Source organism: Euprymna scolopes, chromosome 15 (assembly GCF_053919585.1).
Source record: "Euprymna scolopes isolate OS-2025 chromosome 15, ASM5391958v1, whole genome shotgun sequence".
Taxonomy (NCBI): Eukaryota; Metazoa; Mollusca; class Cephalopoda; order Sepiida; family Sepiolidae; genus Euprymna; species Euprymna scolopes.
Genome location: NC_136496.1, coordinates 47,981,273 through 48,001,853, shown reverse-complemented (window position 1 = coordinate 48,001,853; position 20,581 = coordinate 47,981,273). Strand labels below are relative to the sequence as shown.

The 20,581-nt window shown below is 34.4% G+C and overlaps 1 protein-coding gene across 3 annotated transcripts in view; it reads right to left on the bottom strand.

Annotated features, from left to right (window-relative positions):
* LOC145293819 (uncharacterized) overlaps positions 1 to 20,581 on the bottom strand; it is a 248,040-nt gene that overhangs the window by 150,050 nt on the left and 77,409 nt on the right. For 2 of the 3 annotated variants that reach the window (XM_080140444.1, XM_080140445.1), the window contains exons 3-5: positions 16,485 to 16,530; positions 9,789 to 9,889; positions 8,921 to 9,040 (exon numbers count right to left, since the gene is read on the bottom strand). In XM_080140444.1, coding sequence (XP_079996570.1) covers positions 8,921 to 9,040; positions 9,789 to 9,889; positions 16,485 to 16,530 — 267 coding nt within the window. The remainder of the gene's footprint in view (positions 1 to 8,920; positions 9,041 to 9,788; positions 9,890 to 16,484; positions 16,531 to 20,581) is intronic. The other variant, XM_080140446.1, reaches the window with a different exon arrangement.

Sequence of the window (20,581 nt, the reverse complement as noted above, 5' to 3'; positions counted from 1 at the left end):
ATCTAGAGCTACCGCTCTGCCCTCCCCCGCTTTGTCCAGTGAATGGTATATACGTTCAGAGATCACAGTGAGGATGTCTGCTGTGGAACGGGCTTGTCTAAATCCATATTGTTTGTCAGTCAGTAGTTTAGCATCTGTAAGATGATGGACTAGAGCATGGTTAATTATGATCTCAAATATTTTGGCAAAAAGTGGGAGGAGGCTAATGGGGCGATAATTTGATGGGTTAGTCCTTTCGCCAGAATTCTTGAATACTGGTACAACAGAAGCAGTTTTACAACAGCCCGGAAAGCAAGCTTCATTAAGACATTTGTTGTAGAGTTTGGAGAGAACTGGAGCTACTTCAGCTGAGCACTTTTTTAATAGCACAGCTGGGATAAGATTGGGTCCACATGCTTTTGAAGTGTCAAGGTTTTTTATGATAGCATGCACCTGAGCAGGGGTGGTGTTCAGATCCTCTAGCATGGCATCTGTCCGCATAGGAAAGTCAGGTAGGGGTGGTTGGAAGGGTCCAGTGTGGAGTTTGAGGCAAACCAACTGGCAAGCATGTTAGCCTTGTCAGTTGCTGAGGAGACAACCTCGTGATTGTTGGTTAGCGGGGGAATTGTTTATTGCCCATTATTTACTACACTGTTGTAGATTATCCAGAAGTCTCGAGTTCCTAGTTTTTGTGCTTCGATGCGCTTTTTAGTGGTTTCCGTAAATTCTCTCTTAGCTGTCGCTATTTCTTTCTTAACGTTATTTCTAGCTCCTATATACTTCAGTCTGTTTGAACTGGACTTATGTCGGTTAAACCTATGGTATGCATGCTGCTTTTGAGCAATGGCAGTTGCACAAGTCGACGTAAACCAATGGGGAGAGTGGGGCTTACTATAAAATTTCCGCATGGGAACATGCGCTTCGATTGCAGTTTTGAACCAGTCAGTGGTCTCGTTTGCACATTGTTCAGCAGGGAGAGAAAAAATATTTCTCCATGGGGCATCTCTGATTTGTTCCCTGATGGCTTCCCAGTCAGCCTTTTTATAATATCTCGTTGTTTTGAGCACTGGCTCTTCAGTTTTGGCTCAGGAGTTTAGGGCGATTTCAACCATTATCACTGCATGATCAGCGTTCCCGAGTGGGCTGTGGGCCTTCATTATGCAGTCATCGGGAACTGTGGTCAAAAACAGATCTAGAATTGATGCGTGTTGTTCTTCCTGGTCAGGGAAACGGGTCGGAAACGTAACAATTTGTGATAGGGAGTGAGATATAGTGAAGCTATGAGTTGTGCTGCCCGCTGCATCTGTGTAAGTAGAGAATCCAAGCCAGTTTTTGTGGTGGACATTAAAGTCACCAAATACATGTATTTGTGCGCTAGTGTCGAGGGACAGTGCCGTGTCTATGCTGTCAGATACTTTGTTTATTATGGTGCAGTCCTGAGTCGAGGGAGAGCGGTAGAGAAGAAAATAGTAGCTAATATTGTGTTGCATGTTTAGTCTAAAGCACATAAAGGCTTGATCATCTGTTTCTAGGTTTGTTTCTCTAGTCAAGGGAAGGGTATTACGAATGTAAACTCCAAGTCCGTGCATATGTCTGTCAGAGTCCTTACGTCAGAGTGGGAGATATCCAGGCATGTTAAAGTGGTTAGAGGGAATGGAGGAGTGTAGGTTAGTCTCACTTAGTGCTAAGATATCCGGGGTATTTGTTAAGAGAAATGCTTCGACATCAGCTAAGTTAGTTCTAAGCCCACGGATATTTGGGAATGAGAGCCTCAAGGGAGGAGGCAAGTTGAATTTGTTTGTCCCTAATCCTGGTTTAAGCTTATTTTTTGATTGTACTGTCGTCATATTTTTTTAAAGAGTTTCGGTTGAGGTAAGGGGGAGCTAAACAAGAGGTTATGCAGAGCTTCAGACATACATCACAAGTAGACCATCAGCTGACCTTTCTCCAATTAGGATTGTGGCCTCAGGAAAGCCCACCAGGGATGAGTGCAGGGTCCCTTTCCATGCGTGTCATGGCACTACAAACAATCCGATATTATTCAACTGTTGATGGAGCAGCCGCTCTAAGCACTACCAAAGAGTTAGGGCTCCTGTACTACCAGTCGGGAACAGCAGCCAGGAACTGTCAATCCGGTACCCTCAACCCATTAGAAGAAGGTCAACACAATCTAATTGCTCAGGCATATCTCATACTCAAGCGCTCCCAAATGTTCAGTTTTAGGGGTGGGGCGTGCTGGTAATCGGGAAAAACGGCGTTCGTTGCCCTAGCCAGGAAACAAGATCTACCGCTGGGTGTTTCTGTCGAAACACTGAGATAGTGTCTCTACGCTTGACTAATAGGCAAACAAGGAGTATGGAAGCTGAGCGATAGACAGAGCCTATCAACTCCTTAAGCAATTTAGGTTTGCAAACCCGTGAATTTCATTACAACACATGTCCTCAACTCTCACTATTAAGATTTTATTTCATTTCATATCATTTTCCTACAACACATGTCTTCAACTCTCACTTGCCAAATTTTATATCATTTCCTTATAACACATTTCCTCAACTCTCACTTGCCAACTTTTGTATCATTTCATTTCCCTACAACACATGTCCTCAACTCTCACTTACCACATTTTATATAATTTCATACCATTTCCCTACAACACATGTCCTCAACTCTAACTAGTCACATTTTATATCATTTCATATCATTTCCTAACAACACATGTCCTCAACTCTCACTTGCCAAATTTTATGTCATTTAATATCATTTCCCTACAACACATGTCCTCAACTCTCACTTGCCACAGTTTATATCATTTCATATAATTTCCTTACAACACATGTCCTCAACTCTCACTTGCCAAATTTTATATCATTTCATATCATTTCCTTACAACACATGTCCTTAACTCTCACTTGCCACATTGTATATCATTTCATATCATTTCCTTACAACACATGTCCTCAACTCTCACTTGCCACATTTTATATCATTTCATATCATTTCCCTACAACACATTTCCTTAACACTCACTTGCCACATTTTATATCATTTCATATCATTTCCTTACAACACATGTCCTTAACTCTCACTTGCCACATTGTATATCATTTCATATCATTTCCTTACAACACGTCCTCAACTCTCACTTGCCACATTTTATATAATTTCATATCATTTCCCTACAACACATGTCCTTAACTCTCACTTGCCACATTTTATATCATTTCCTTACAACACATGTCGTCACCTCTCACTTGCCACATTTTATATCATTTCATATCATTTCCTTACAACACATGTCCTTAACTCTCACTTGCCACATTTTATATCATTTCATATCATTTCCTTACAACACATGTCCTCAACTCTCACTTGCCACATTTTATATCATTTCATACACTTTGCCTACAACACATGTCCTTAACTCTAATGTCCCAAATTTTTTATCATTTCATATCATTTCCTTCCAACACATGTCCTCAACTCTCACTTGCCACATTTTATATCATTTCATATCATTTCCCTACAACACATGTCCTCAACTCTCACTTGCACATTTTATATCATTTCATATCATTTCCTTACAACACATGTCCTCAACTCTCACTTGCCACATTTTATATCATTTCATATCATTTCCCTAAAACACATGTCCTTAACTCTCACTTGCCACATTTTATATCATTTCATATCATTTCCCTACAACACATGTCCTTAACTCTCACTTGCACCATTTTATATCATTTCATATCATTTCCTTACAACACATGTCCTTAACTCTCACTTGCCACATTTTATATCATTTCAAATCATTTCCTTACAACTAGTGGTGGGACGATTAATCGGAATCGGAATCGTTAATCGTAAGAATCGTGTATTTTGGGAGGTATCGGAATCGGAATCGCATCGTTAAAAAATACCTTAATTTTCCGATTTCTTCATTACGATTCTTTTAGTCTGATGTTGAAAAAAAGAAAAAAATATCCTGATATTTCTAACCGCAAGAGAGAAATGTAGCATGTTATAAAAAGAAACCAAAGAAATTCATTACTAACAGGGCAATGCTTAGTGCCCCCTCCCTTACAAGATTCATTCATTCAGATCTATTGTAATAAAAACTACAAAAGAGTTAACTTGAAAAGAAGTATGCAGGGCTCTATATTGCGAGTAAAAATTTTAAAAAATACGCTTATCTTTTTGGTAACTGTTTTTTTTTTACTAACAAATCTTCTAATAGTGAATGAAAATGCTTTTTCAACTTATATTTTCTTAAAATAAAACGAGCAAAGTCAAATTATTTAAACAGTAAAAGGTTTAATAGAACAATATACTTTTTTCTCTTTTTTCAAAGAAGGCTTTTGAAAGAAATATCTCTAAAATGAAATTGATCACGTTGTATTATTTCGCAAAATTTTGAAATTTGGACCAAATGAAAATTCGTTGAATTTCTTGAAATCTTTTTTTAACTCTTTGGTCCACGACTTAGCAAAATTACCAACTAGTCACTCAGAGCAGTTTTATTAGTGAGGGTCGAAATCGCAGTGTCTTTTTTTTTTTTTTTTGCCTAAGTCACCATCTAGGTGTCACCAATTTTTTTAACCCTCCTACACTTCAAAGAGTAAATACAATATATACAACTAAAAAAAAAAGTTTTTTAAATGCTGATTCTATTTCATGAAAAATTCTTTTAACTAGAAATTAAAAGATAGCTGATTGACAGCAACAGGAGCACTGGTTAACTACTGAACTACGTGGAAAGGTGTGGGGGGGGGAGAGGAAAAAAGGAAATTAAATGATGATAATAAATTATGATAATCGTCTTTGAAAGGCACTAAACTCCTAAAATTTACTTCTTTAAAATTTAAGGCGGCATTCCCCGGCGATTTTAAAGAACTCTCTCTCAAAAAAAAAAAAAAAAATTTAATTTTTAAGGTTTGGGAAAGATATATTTATTATAACCGAATTCCTGTATGAAGACTGGATCTACTTTATTGGACGTTAATTTGTGAGATAAGTAATTTTTCAATGTTTAATATGTTTTTAAAGTTTCAATTATCAATTAAATTTTTTTAATTGTGTTTTATTTTCAATTTATTTAAAAAAAACAGGGTTTAAAATGTATTTTTCAAGGTAACAAGCTTCGAAAGAAGTCTAATAAAAAAAAATCACTTAAGTTTTAATTTCGACAACCCTGAGAATTTAATTATTAAAAAAATATTGAAATGTGACTTTTTTTTTAACATTTCTATTAGTTCAATTAATTTTCTTTCAATAATTCATTTCACTCAACAAACTTCACCATTTTTTGTTTTGTTTTGTTTTTCTTTTATCTTTTTCTGTAATTTTGGTAATTATTTTTGCTCAATTTTATCTAGTATTTCATTTGTTTTTATAGTGGTATCGTTTTTATATGTGTTCCTTTGATATACCCTATTTCAAAATTAGTTTGGCTAAACTTATTCTTCACGTTAGAAACAACGTGTAAAAGCAATGAAAAAGTAAGAAAAAACAAGAGGTGTTAACTACACTTTGTGAATTATGCACGTTCATTTATAAATTATTAAATTAAATATTTATTTGTTTTTATATTTAATTAGTATATATTTTCTTTCTCTTCCGCAATATTTTTTTTATTTAATTCATTAAATCTGTTAATTATGAGGACCAAAATAATGAATTGTGTTAATTTATTCTCTAATTTTCTTGTTTTTGTTCTGTTATATAAATTCAATTTTATTTGTTTTTGCTCTGAAGGATTAATTCTATTTTCTTTGTTTGTTTTTCTGTATTCCAATTAAGTAAAATAAATTTTCTCTAAAATAAATTTTGCTAATTTTTCCGTTTAGTTTACTATATAATAATTTTATTTAAACCAAAACACGACTGTGTAGGCATAAAATATCTCTTCCAAAGTTAGAGAACATATTTGGGAACTACCCGACCATAAGCATAAAACTACCTGGTATATTTCAAAACAATAATTCCCTAGGAATCGGAATCGTACTTGGTATCGGAATCGTTAATCAATATTTTCCTGGAATCGGAATCGGAATCGTATAAAAATTAGGAATCGTCCTAACACTACTTACAACACATGTCCTTAACTCTCACTTGCCACATTTTATATCATTTCAAATCATTTCCTTACAACACATGTCCTTAACTCTCACTTGCTTAATTTTATATCATTTCATACAACACATGTCCTCAACTCTCACTTGCCAAATTTTATATCATTTCATATTATTTCTTGATTTTATTTCCATACCTTATCACTGCGTGATTAATTATTCCATTGATCAATAGTGATAATGGTTCATAATGGCAAAAGTTTCCTGAACTTATGCAGCCTACTTCTAATTCTTGCAATCATATTAGCATCTACTCCATGTTGAGTACCCAACAGTATCATTCAAGTAATAAAACTTCTCCACAATCTCAGTAGATGCACCATTCATATATCACATATACACAACTCGTACTTTATCCATATCTGTGTTCTCCAAGTGTTGTCTTACACTTCTTTCACACAAACTGCTTATCGTCGTTAACCCTATGAGTAGTTAAACTACATTTCTTGCAAAAAATTGAATCGCATCCACCCTTTCCACAAACTGAGCAGGGGGAATTTTTTCTTGTAGTAGGCTTTCCAACACTACAACCACTGGTCATTGCCTTAGTCTTAGTAATAGTCACTCACAAATCTTTATTTTCATAACATTTGTTTATTGATGTACAGGAAAATCATCAGCATCCAGAATCACTTCTAAACAACCCATACAAAACTCCTTAGGCAAAGCTTTTATGCAACACACTCTGTATAAAACCCGATATATTCCTACTTTAACTTTAAAGTTGTCACTAAATTTGCTGTTACTTCTTAGACAACTCGGAACATTTCTGTACATTGCATGAACAATCTTCATCAGTCTACCTCTAATTTATACAAAGTTCACCAGACAACATCATGTTTGACTGATATATCAATTGGGACATTGTCACTTGTTCCCCTTCCTTTTTGGGTTTCAGCTTCCATTCCTCTAAATAGCTTTGATGGAATAGAATTTGCTAGTTTGGCAGAGATTCCAAGTCTCTTGTCACTTGTGTTTTGTTTTATTTATTCTTTTACTACTCTGTCATTGATGTGCCCAGTATCTAGCAGAGTATGATCTTTTTTCTTTTCTTTTAATTTGTTTATTTTGTTTGTGACACGATAGAGTGTCATGAGTGCATATTGCAGGGGGGGGGGGGTACCAGACGAGATGGGGTGGGGGTGCAGAGAAATGCAAAATAGGACCAATTGCTCCGGTATCATTATAGGTTTGTTACACACAAGCCAAATGGAGACAATTAAAATTATCTTCTTGAGATATCGGGGAGGTTGTTTTTATTTGCAGCGGGCAGCATTGAGTGAGGAAGTCCAGAGGGCTGCCACAGATATCAGTGTGAGCAATCACTTCCGTCCTAGGAAAGAGAGGGAGAGGTGTTAAGTTGTTGAGACAAAAAGAGGCCATGAGAGAACGAGAGAAAGGATGGTTTTAATCACCCTCCTCCCCGAGTCAAGCTGTAGCGGACAAACAAAACTGTAACAGTGCATGTAAATAAGATGACGATATTTTGGTATATTATTTATAAATATGTATAGGTAAATAGTTTTGTTGTAGTTATAAATTGTGAATGCAATAATTGTACATATATTAGGTTGGTGCAAAAATAATGTCATTTTTTTACATGAAGTTTAACATCAAAAAACAACATTATTTTTGCACCAACCTAATATATATACAATTATAATAGTTTGATAAAATCTAAAATATTATGATACCAATGATTATAGAAAATCTGGACATTCATAGATCTTAGAGGAAGCGGTGCTATAGAAATAATGATACCTGTTAAAAATCTGATGGTAACAAAGTGAGTGCAAATAATTAATGAATAAAGAATGAAAATATATATTATTTTAATTGGAATTCATTATTGAGATGAGTATTATTTATATTAATTTATTTTTTGCAGACTATTATTCTCATCTTTATTAGAAAGATGAGAATAATAGTCCGCAATAAATAAATTAATAAGAATGAGAATGTTTGGTACTATCTTTGTGGAAATAAATATTTGAGAGTGTCATTCTGTTCAGAATAAATGTAATAATTCTTTACTGGGATGAAATATACAAATATTTTTGTGAAACATCAAGAAGTAGTAAGAGTGAAAGATTTATTTTAGAGGTGTTCAATTAATTTCCTATTGAAACTATAGTGGCAAGGGAAACCTCGACTATTAGACCGAAGACGGCCACATATCTATTTTTTAAAGTTATTGTTGCATCAGTGTTCACCTTGGTCTAATTGGGCAGACTTTCTCCCTAGCTTACACAAGATTGTGAATCATAGTGGTTCTAACATGGAGTTCCTGAAGAAGATCACTCTAGATAATTAAATGTGATTTCACCATTAAAAGACAATAACTTATGAGCCTGAGCTTGGTTATGTTTTCCGTGATGGTTGTTGCTAAAGTCCTCAACTTCCTACTGAGAACCAGCTTTTTATTATGTGAAAGTATTTGTAAAAGAAGATTTTTTATCAAATCAAAATAACTGAAATTGTACTTTTAGCCAAAGATGGTTCAATTTCTTCTTTATTCAATCAGGTGATAACATTTGAAGTATAAAGCAGTTTTTTTGTTATGACATAAAAACTTAAAAATTGATTTTCAAAGCAAATAAGACTAATTCTTTTTTTACTTATATAATTCCTACATTGACTTTCTGATAATTGTAATAAACTTTAGACAGAAACAAAAATTTATGAAACAAAATGCATAATTCAGAATGAATTTTAGAATTTATATTAGCTTTTAGTTTTATCCGTATAAAAAATTGTGAATCAATTTGGGAAGTTCAAATAATTATTTCAGAAATGACATGATGTAGAAATACCTTTCGGATCATTCGTGAACATGACTGCCAACCACGCATGCCAATGTTTTTGTTAAATGACAGATTCAGTTTTGTGGTGGAATCATAATATTCAATCATATCAAAAAGAGCTGCCGCAGTCTGATGAAAAAAAAAGAAATGAGCATCATCAAATTTATGTGACAACCCCTTTGCAAAATATATAAGCTTAATATGCAATAAAATAAGTTTTAAATAAGCTAAATTCAAAGAAAAGTTTTAAATAAATTTCAAGGATCATTTAATTCAAGTTCAGTATTTAACAATATAAGAACTCATGATATTTTTTTTTCTTTTCAGCAGCATTAGAATCAGATTCACTTTTCACAAGAAAAATAAGCTCAAAGAAACATGAAATTAGGAAAAGGCATACACACAATTGCATAAATCAGTTCAGTGTTCTAATATTTTGGATACCTTGTATGCATGTTGTTTGATTATTTCAAGATTGTGATTTATGGTAAGAAATACATTCAAGAGAGTTGAATTATGGTTGACTGAATGGATGCAGAAGTACTGTTGATGGAAAGAACATGATGAGCAAAGGAGTGCTGCATATTTTTTATAAATTAATTTATCTTCGCTACTTGGAATAAATATTGAAGAAATAAATATCTTTAGTTAAAATCACAATATTAAAAAGATAAAGAATAACAGTTGGAGATTTATCTAGTAATACTTATATAATAATAGTAATACTTATAACTGTTGCATGTATATTATGACCATAACAAAAGTTATTAATAAAAAATAACTTTAAAGCATATATAAAAATCAGTATTTATGCAATTACTTCAGAATATAGGAATTCCCATACATGCACACACACACACACACACACACAACATACCTCATCATCTAAATGGCAAGCTTCTAATTCTAAATTTTCAAATTGAACACGCCGGAAAATATCTTCAAGTGCTTCACAATGCTTCTGATCCAGTTTTTCTCCTAGAAAAGAGAAAGTTAATAGAAAAAGTGTTTTACATATAACAATAATAATTATGAATAACATTTCACTATTATTTTCATAGATTATTTCATTAAACAGTCATTTACAAAACTTTACAATTTGGAAATCTGTTTTAAACTTTAATAAAACAATTCTTTTTAATATACACTCTTTGTAAAAAATGAATAACCTGAAATTGATTACAGATGTTACTTTGTATATCTAGACTCTTTTTATTCATTCTTATAGTTGTGGGCTTGATAGGCTTGTTATATACTGAGAGCAAATACTTTTAGTCACATGATTAATTTGTTTTAGATTCTCATGTATGAGTAGAACTACCCAAGGAAGAAAAAACCTATTTTAAATAAAACAAGTGTCTTTAATGTCTTCCTTTGAAAATCTCAACTGATTCAATATAGTAAAAAGAATAGAACTGATTGACCTAATTTCACTGTTGTTTTTGAAACAAGTACGAAAAATAATTAAACTTCCTTTGCCAAGCACAAATTTGGTCTCTGATAAACCTATATATTACAATATATTCTCCTTTTAAGCGGAGTCGAATCTGATGATTTTCTGAGTGAATCTTGTGTACTTGATGACTTTTAGCAATACATAACTTTTTTATAGACAATGAACATCATGGTGGCAGACACAGAAATGACACTGCGTATGCACAACTGGATCAAAAGTGCGGCATGTACTCATTTGCATAAGTGTGGGCCTTAGAGGCATAAAACCTGGTGATTTTCTGAGTGTAAGGAATCTGGATTTCCAAGTCAGATAGATCCCAATGTGCCATTTGCTTCAGTGTTGACTGCTATTATAGAATAAGTAGAGAAAGAAGACGTAAAAGATGATAAAAGAGAAAAATTTAACAAGCTATTTTGGCATTATGGTTGAAGGATGGTTTCACCTACAACTCATAACAGAATATAAACAAGCAACATCTATTGTATACTGTTTAGAAAGAGTGAACCTAATTTGCAAACTCCCTTGAGTTGACAGGATCGAGCAAGTAATGCCCTTGTAACTATGCAGAAGGTCTACAGACAACTGTTACAAATAAGACTAATGTGACATGCACTGCGCAGGATCCTTGTACTTGAATCTGCATGATGTAAGTGTTCATATGTATAGTCTGATTCTCTTTTTTTAATTCTTTCAACGTTTATTACTCCTTGGTTTTAAAGTTCTTTTGTTATCTCTTCAGTAGTGCACATTGATAGGTCTTTCGATTTTACTACACCTTCAGATGTATTCAGATTCTTGTGTGGATAAGTTGTGATATTTATGTTGTGGAAAGTTTTCATTCCTAGGAGAAAAGTGGCAGGTTTTTCTCTTTCCACTTTCACCAGTAGGATTTTATTTTTTAAAGTTTTTACATTTTTGGGGGTAATATATGCCGATATAATTTTATGTATAATAAACGGTGATAAGTCAGTTATTTTGGTTTCTTCGGTGAGTTCCAATACAACAAATTTTGAGGATGTTTGATGTAGTTCATTATCAGAACTATCCAAGTCGACGTGTTGGCGCTTGCACTCACTTCGGAGTCCAATATTGGGGCATGTTAAGGGGGAAACCCATTCGCCTTGTCATGCCAGGGCTACATAAATAGTATACATCTTCCAAATGGGAGCCATGAGCACCCATAATCCTTTAGTTACACAATCCAAGTCATTTGTGGTAACTTTCAGCACTATACAGCCATGTCATCACTTTAATCATTTGGCACATTTGACCCTAGCAACCGCCTTCTAACACATGGAAAAGAGGGGAAAATATGTATATATTTTATAGTGGTACAGGGTAGAACTATATTTGTTACGGTTTAGAGGAAATTGATAGAAAAGTAGAAGATGTGTTAGGGCTTGATGTAACTAGCCGATTGATCGGATCGGGCCCCTCCGACTGCCCGTCTAGCCTTATACGAGGCCAAAGTAGAGTGTTGCAACTGATATCTTTAATTTCCCTAGATATCAGTTGCTCAGCCACCAGAATCCTTTCCGAGTCATTACGGGTCGCCACCCACAGCCAACAGGTGGCCTCTTTGAGAGGCTTTTACTCTCTGCAGTGAGAGAGTCGGTGTATTCTAATGCCCCACCGACGGGGTTGGGAAGCAGGGAAGGACAAAAAAAAAAGGAAGGGTAAGGGTGTTGCTGTTGTTTTTGTAGAACATAATTAAGTTTTACAAAAGAGAATAGAAAACAAAAACAGAGAATCGATGAAGGTGCATTTCGTCTTAGGAAGCCAATAGACAGCCTGATCTGGTAGCACCAGACAGTTTGCTCTCAATTTAAAATAGATTTCTCTGACCTTTATTTATATTTGAAGGTAGACTGATTTGTACTTGGAGTCTTTTTACTTGACCCATGTAAGGTGTACAAGCAGTTTTTATGATGCACTTTATGCTCAAATGAGTCAATAGACAAGTTCTACGCGGCATTGACAAAACTCTCCATCTTGTTTAGAGGAGTCCCCAGCCAGACACAGAAGTATGCATTCATGACTTCTACCCAGAAGTTGTTGCGTGCATCTGCCAACATTCACCACATCCAGACACAAAGCATGCTCAGCTGAACAAGGACAATCGTAAACAATAAAAAGATTGCTGCTACTGTCAACCAATCAGTCTCAGAAGAAGTGCCTCTCCCCAAGCTCACAGAGAACTCGTTGCATTGTTTTAATTGGTTCCGGCCTAATCATCTGGCTGAGCACTGCCAGTTTGAACAAGTCAGGCAGCACCATAAGCTAACCATCTGATGCTACAGATACCAGAGGGAGGACTACATCGCATCAAAATGTCCAGAAAACAGAAATGGGAGGGGGGATGCCAACGCCACTCTCACATCAAGTAAAATGAAAACCAACCTGCCAGTGATGCATGGGTCAACAGACTGACGCATGATGCATTAATTAATGTAGGGTGCACACACCTCCTCTTTGAGGAGTTTGTTTTATGGGTCATTGAATGGGTGCAAGACAGAAGACTTTCTTTGGGTCATTTGATGTTGCATATAAGATTTATATTTTTAGATACTTTCAGAGTCGATTTTCACTTGGTATATTCAGGCAATGTTTTAGTATAGTTTGTTATTTGCTGGTAAAGATTTGGTTTATGGTTCACTGAATGGATGCAAGACAGAAGTACTGGCTGTTGATGAAAAGAACATGATCAGCAGAGGAGTGATTAAGGTCAATCTGCAGGTGGATAAGAGGATTCACTTAGATTGAGATGCTGACCATGGATTTTGGTTCCTGCTCAGACTTCACGTTATCCATCTATTGAGCAGTGTCCAGTGAAGCCAATTTCTGGAATGAAGTTACCAATATTGATAATGCTGTTATAGTGAAAAAGAATGACCTGACTTTGATGTTGTATTCTTCCTGACTAGGAAAAATTGAACCCTGATTTGGAATTGGTCAGGCAAACAGTCGCCAAAACAGTGAACCAATCAGACATCTGAATGCACCATGTCTTAAGACGTCCAATAGGTCTATAATTGCAAATTGTAAGTTTAGATTCACAACTACTGACTGATACCATACCTGGAGAAGGAGCTGGTCCCTAGAAGGGATTAATCCTGCTAATGTCTATTATTCAGATAGAGTACTTGGTAAAATTCAGTTGTAAAAAACAAAAACAATCTTCTGGAGATTGAAAGTTCAATCTCAGTGTGAATGACACTCAAGATTCAATTACTTAGGACTCCTAGTCATGTCTGATGGAACAGGAACATGCTACCTCCATGGATTACATGGGTTTTATTCAAAACTGTACAGATTCCCAAATTCAATAGAAAAATTTCCAACTTCTACAAAATAAACTGAAGAAGGTTGGAGGTTACATCGACCATTGTGAAAATAACACTCAAGATCAGACCAGTAATCTAAATAATCCAAATATATAATAATGTTCTGTACTATTTGCATTTCGTTCACAATTTATAATTTGGTTTCATAAAACTATAAATTGAGCTAAATTTAATCCGTACAGAATATTATTTAAAAAGAATTTCTATAAGATTGAATTACATTTTTTTGTTGTTGACTATTAGTTCAAAACAAATGAAATAAATATATATCAATATAGTTGGACTAACACTTCTCTCTTATACAGCTGGGGTACTGATTATATTACTAAACCAAATAACCTATGCATGCCAAACATTCAATCTACAGAAGTCATATACACTTGCATTTACCTCTCGCAATCAATTCTCCATAATTGGTTTTGTTGTTCTCAATGTTTTCAATAATTTAACCTTATTTATTCAAATAATGAAAGCTAAATCCAACAAATATTTGACAAAACATTAAGAATAGATTCAATATTTGTGTCATTTGATCTTAACCAATAAAATAATGACAAAATTTGTGGCTCTGCTGTCAACTTTGCCTCGTTTACAATTGCTTTCATATATACCAATTCGACATTAAATGTTTTACTTGTAAAATATCTCTTAATAGTTAAGTAGTCATTCATTTCAGTAAAGTTATGCAGAAACTAATTTCAGCTAAGAACTTTTAAAAAACAATTGACAATACATGAAGCAAACACTGGTGCCAGATTTTGGTTTTTGCAAAATCAACAGATTCATGTTTATGGCAAGTAACTTGTAAACAATAGTTTTTTAGTTTAAAATGCTTAAAAAAATATGCAACAGTTAAAATAATTTACTAGTTAAAATGATGAGAAAAATTTTGCATATCTAGGATTCTGAGCTTCTAAGAAATCATTACTGATAGAGCTACATAGGATTCTTTTTAAATTAGAGACTACAAACATCTTGTGTTGTATAAGCTCCAATGAATTGCTTAACTTCACTAGATTAATAAGGCAACTAGATTTTGAGGTATTAAGTTTTTAGTTAATGCAAATATTACCATCATTTCAAAGCATTCATTGATTTTCTCTATGCACACACAACTTCTTATATTTCATAAAATTCAAGAATAAGTTTAGTTTTAGACTTTACAAAATCATACATTTTATAAATATAAATTTTTCCTATTGATTGAATATCTTTCTTCTAAGTAGACATAAATCCATGTATTGGACTGCCGTATGTGATTAGATGTCTCTTGTATGCAATTAGATTGGTTAAATCTTTTTTAATTGTTTTTTCCATGCATTATAGACTTGTTAGATTTTTTCTATAAATATTTGTATCATCATTATTTTTGTTTGATTGCAATCTTTACTGTTGCATGACACTTTTCATATAAAATAAGAATTTCCAACACTATGCGTGGAGTTTATCAGTTTTTAAACACACTAAAGCAATTACAAACACTTCTTGTGCAAAGTTAAGTATAGAGATTGAGAAAGGCAAAAAAAAAACATTACATTCAAAGTTGTTAAAAGTAAAAATCAAATAAGAAACTGAATAATAGCATTACTCATTATTTTGATCCTTTCGTGATACTTTAATCAATGCTTCTTAATTGTTTGAAGCAATAACAGTTAACAAACACTATAATTACTGCTTTTTGATAAAAGACTAGAGATGTAGGGGTGGAGGGTGTTATTGGCATGACTGCTGACTTGGAATACTGAATTCGAGATCTGTTGAAGGTGGTAAGTTCGCTTGCATTAATACTTGGAAAAGGTATCAAGCCATCTCTTTGAATGAAATAAACTAAACTTGAATGAAAAATGAATCTAGAAGGAAAATCTCAAACGAGACAATTTATTGTTGTATTGGCTTTAAGAAAAAATTATTATGCAACATTGGAAATAAAACAAAATTTGAAACGTGAAAATAAGTTAAAAATATTAAATACAACTGTAAATCATTATTCAAATATAGAAAATCAAAAACTAAAAGTTTACAGCAAAAATATGATAAAATATGAATAATGGAATAAACAAATGGTGTCCTAGGATTTCTTTCAACATAATAGCTGTACTAAGAAACTTAAAAAGTTATATCACAGGCTTTCAACTAGAATCAAGTAGCAGGTTAATCACCAAGAATTGATTTTAGAATTGATCTTGCTTATAATGAACTCACTATGTCACTGATTTGAATGAGATATGTTGAGCACAGGTAATTTTGTGTTGTTTTGGGTGGGGGTGAGCTGCCTTCATCACAAGACATTTAATATTTTTTTCTCCATCTGGATGGTTACTGTTAAGGCAAATAAGAAAAGCTATCATTGAATCAATACTTTTTTAACAAGTTGCCAGATCAGATCCCAAATACAATAAAATAGTACATAGAACATTTTAATATAGAATTGGAGGAGTTCAGAAATAATGGTGGAAAAAATGGAATCATAGCTGCATTTTGGAGAACTATCACATGAAATAGTTAAGAGTGTAATTCTCTGTAAAAAAAAAAAAATCATATTTCTTTTCACATAGTTAAAAAGGGAGATGCCTTAAAAGGCATAACAAATAAATGACAAGGTGAAGTTGCAACAGAGTTAGAGTTGCAAACATACAGAAATATAGTTGAGAGGCTTCAGTAATCAATAAAAGAAATGAATTGCTCATTTGTGACACCTCAGAAATGTGCAAGTGGACAAATAAAAGAAAATTTAGTATTTAAGACAAGAAAAATAATAAAGAGACAATAATACCTTTGAGATTAAGAGTTTTATGTCTGTTGCAACAGTTTTGAACACCCTGTAAAACATAAAAGTAGAAAAGTGAATTTCAAACATGGTTAGATATGACACCTTTCAATGGGAAAATTTATGCCCAGTCTGAATGTCAATATATCAGAGAAATCCATAAAGCTTTGTGTGTGTACATATTTTTTTATTTTCAGTTTTAATTATTTAAAAAATTTTATAATTATTCCCACAATATTTAATAGAGCACTAAACTTTTTTCAGCTATATTTTCACCAAGAAAGACAACTATAATAATATTTGCTCTTTTAAAATCAATCAATTTTAACCAAAATCATTACTTTATTACAAGTAGCCAGCAAGCTACAAACATTTAAAAAAACATTAATAGAGCAATACAGTTTGCTCTCATTTTTTTTTTTTTTTTAACGGCATATCAACCCTTTGTGGGTTATTTAATGCCAAATCCAGTTATTTTGGGAATAGTATTCGATGTTGTATCCAGTTATTTTATATGAGATTTTTATTCTTCAAGCTCCTTGTATTTTCAATCGTTAGTTTGTAGCTTTTGATTTGGTTGTTTTATAGTGGATTTTATCATTTTTGTTCTCTGCCTTGCAGAATATGATTGGGTTTTGCAATGGGAGGGGGAAAAGGGTTACAGTATTATTAAGTCCTGTATTATGAATGTAGTTATATTGTTGATAGTGTTTTATATTCAAATTGTCCTCATCCTTAAGGAAGGTTTCTTAACCAAAGGATTAAATTTGATTTGCAACAATAAAATTTCATTGTAATTTGCTTTCAATCCATGGCAATTCCATTGGATTTTCTTGTAATTCATGAGGATTTTTTTTGGTTTGAGGAGTAACTTCAGTTTCCATATCTTCTAGTTCTATAAATCTATTTGTAGTAGTAGTAATAGTAGTAGTAGTGGCTTCTGTTTGTGGCAATTTCTTTATATTATTTTGTTTTTTTGGTAGATGTATTTTTTGTCTGTTTTTCAAGTGTGTTTTTTTCACCATGGGGAAGACGTATTGGTGACCAGTGTCGTCTTTCTTTTAACTGATTTTGTTTTTCCTTAGTTTTGTCTTTTTTGGCATCGGCACGACGTACTGGTGATTTTTGTGGTCTTTCTTTTGATCGATTTTGTTTTTTTGGATGTTCTGATTTTGGTCGAGAATTTGTTTTATTGGTAACTAGCGAGGGGTACCCGGCGGTGTCCCGGGTGTTTTTCGGGGTATGTGAAAAAAAACAGGTGCCCGTGAAAAAAAACTACAGTCTGATATAACAAAGTCGACATGGAACAAACGTTACTTAGCTCTCTTGTGACAACTGGCTTTTGGCCTGTGATTAGAGTTGAATTTCACTTTTTTTTATACCAAAAACCGAATGTAACGCGTGCCGATGCGGGAAATGTGGAATAATTAACGTTTGAAAGTCAATAAAATTAAATAGACAGGCGAGCTTCGTGGGTAACTCTGAGATATTACAATTTATAGATGATATAAAAAGTTTTAAGAAGTTGTGAACCGAGCAAGCGCTTCTCTGAAAGAAGCCTTTTGTGGACATCGAGGAAAAGCGTACATACATACATACATACATTTTCGCTTTTATATATATAGATATTAGCTGATGATTTAATGGGATGATTAATTTTTGATGATATGTTTGGTTTGATTTCATTTATAAATTTGGGCCAGTTGTTTGGTCCCAATTGTAACCATTTCTTTATTACTATTTCATATTTGGAGTCTTGGTTAGTGATGTTGGATGATATACAACTTGAGGTGACTTGAGGGTACGTCTTTTCCTTCATGTATCCATCTACTATTTTCCTGGCTTCAAGGAAGATGTTTTTGGTATGTTTTATTGACACTACTTCCTTTTCTTTCTTCCAGATTCTGCATGCTCTAGCATAAGCAGGATGGTTTTCTCCACAATTTGCACATTTGCAATCAAGATTGCAGTCATTGACAATGTGGTCTGGATCTCTCTGGCTACATCTGCCGCACACTGCTCATCCCCTACATGCATCCTCATGGTGCCCAAACTTCTGGCATTTAAAGCACCGAAGTGGGTTTGGTATAAATGGTTCAACTTTTTCAACGTTGAACCCAATTTTGATTTCTTTTAGGATAGTGGGTCTATCGAACTGCATAATGTAAGTGTTCATATGTATAGTCTGATTCTCTTTTTTTATTGTAATTCTTTCACCTTGGTTTTTAAGTTATTTTGTTATCTCTTCAGTAGTGCACATTGATAGGTCTTTCGATTTTACTACACCTTCGGATGTATTCAGATTCTTGTGTGGATAAGTTGTGATATTTATGTTGTGGAAAGTTTTCATTCCTAGGAGAAAAGTGGCAGGTTTTTCTCTTTCCACTTTCACCAGTAGGATTTTATTTTTTAAAGTTTTTACATTTTTGGGGGTAATATATGCCGATATAATTTTATGTATAATAAACGGTGATAAGTCAGTTATTTTGGTTTCTTCAGTGAGTTCCAATACAACAAATTTTGAGGATGTTTGATGTAGTTCATTATCAGAACTATCCAAGTCGACGTGTTGGCGCTTGTACTCACCTCGGAGTCCAATATTGGGGCATGTTAAGGGGGAAACCCATTCGCCTTGTCATGCCAGGGCTACATAAATAGTATACATCTTCCAAATAGGAGCCATGAGCACCCATAATCCTTTAGTTACACAATCCAAGTCATTTGTGGTAACTTTCAGCACTATACAGCCATGTCATCACTTTAATCATTTGGCACATTTGACCCTGGCAACCGCCTTCTAACACATGAAAAAGAGGGGAAAATATGTATATAGTTTATAGTGGTACAGGGTAGAACTATATTTGTTACGATTTAGAGGAAATTGATAAAAAAGTAGATGTGTTAGGGCTTGACGTAACTAGCCGATTGATCGGATCGGGCCCCTCCGACTGCCCATCTAGCCTAGTACTAGGCCAAAGTGGAGTGTTGCATCTGATATTTTTAATTTCCCTAGATATCAGTTACTCCGCCACGAGGATCCTTTCCGAGTCATTACAGGTTGCCACCCACGGCCAACGGGTGGCCCCTTTGAGAGGCTTTTACTCTCTGCAATGGGAGAGTTTGTGATTCTAATACCCCACCGACAGGGTTGGGAAGTAGGGAAGGACAAAAAAAAAAAAAAACGTTTTTTTTTTTTTTTACACGGTGGTCACCACTTATCAAGGCCCAGAAGCCACTCAGGGATAAGGGTTATTGCAAGTACAGTACGTTAGTGTGGAGATTTGATGAAGTGTTTACTTAAGGGGACGGTTCATTAGGAATTTGTTAACGTTGGACTTGAAGACATCCAAGTTGTAGTCAGGTGGGAAGCAGGTAGACGGAACAGAGTTCCACAGGCGTGCAGTTCTAAGAAAAAAGCTTTGTTCATGGACTCCACGTTTTGATTTAGGCACAGATAAAGAGTGGGGAAATTTTTCACAGTGGATTCAGCTAGACGGGTGTTTTTTGTGAAAGATTGGAGAGGGGAGACCAGAGATTGGAGTTCAGACGAGCACCTGCCATGGAAATAACGATAAAACAAGGATAGGCTCGCAACGTCTCTTCTGTGGGAGAGGGGTTGCAGGGTAGAGAACAGGGCATCCCCCACTAAGCCACGGTCTATTTTGTACTCTGTCAAGGCAGGATAGGCTGTTTTTAGCAGCTCCTCCCAGATATGGCAGCAGTATTCCATCCTTGGATGTACTTGGCTTGTATATAGATAGAGAATTGCATCAGTAGTGAGATATCTTCTGGGGCGGTAGAAGGATCCCACCATCTTTCCAGCGACCTCGGCAACAGACTTGATGTACGTGTTCCATTTCAGATCAGGAGTAAAGGACAAACATCCATTTCAATTGTTGCCAGATGGGGATCAGAGCGTTGATGATGTAAAGATAGGAGTTTGGTTTTAGATGTATTAAAGGTAACCAGCCACGTCTTCCACCACTGGACAACGCGCTCAAGATCAGAGGAGAGAGAATCAGAGAGAACTTTGTCATTTACAGCCTTTGATATGTTGCCGTAGATGGTCGTGTCATCAGCATAGATGTCAACAAATGATTTAA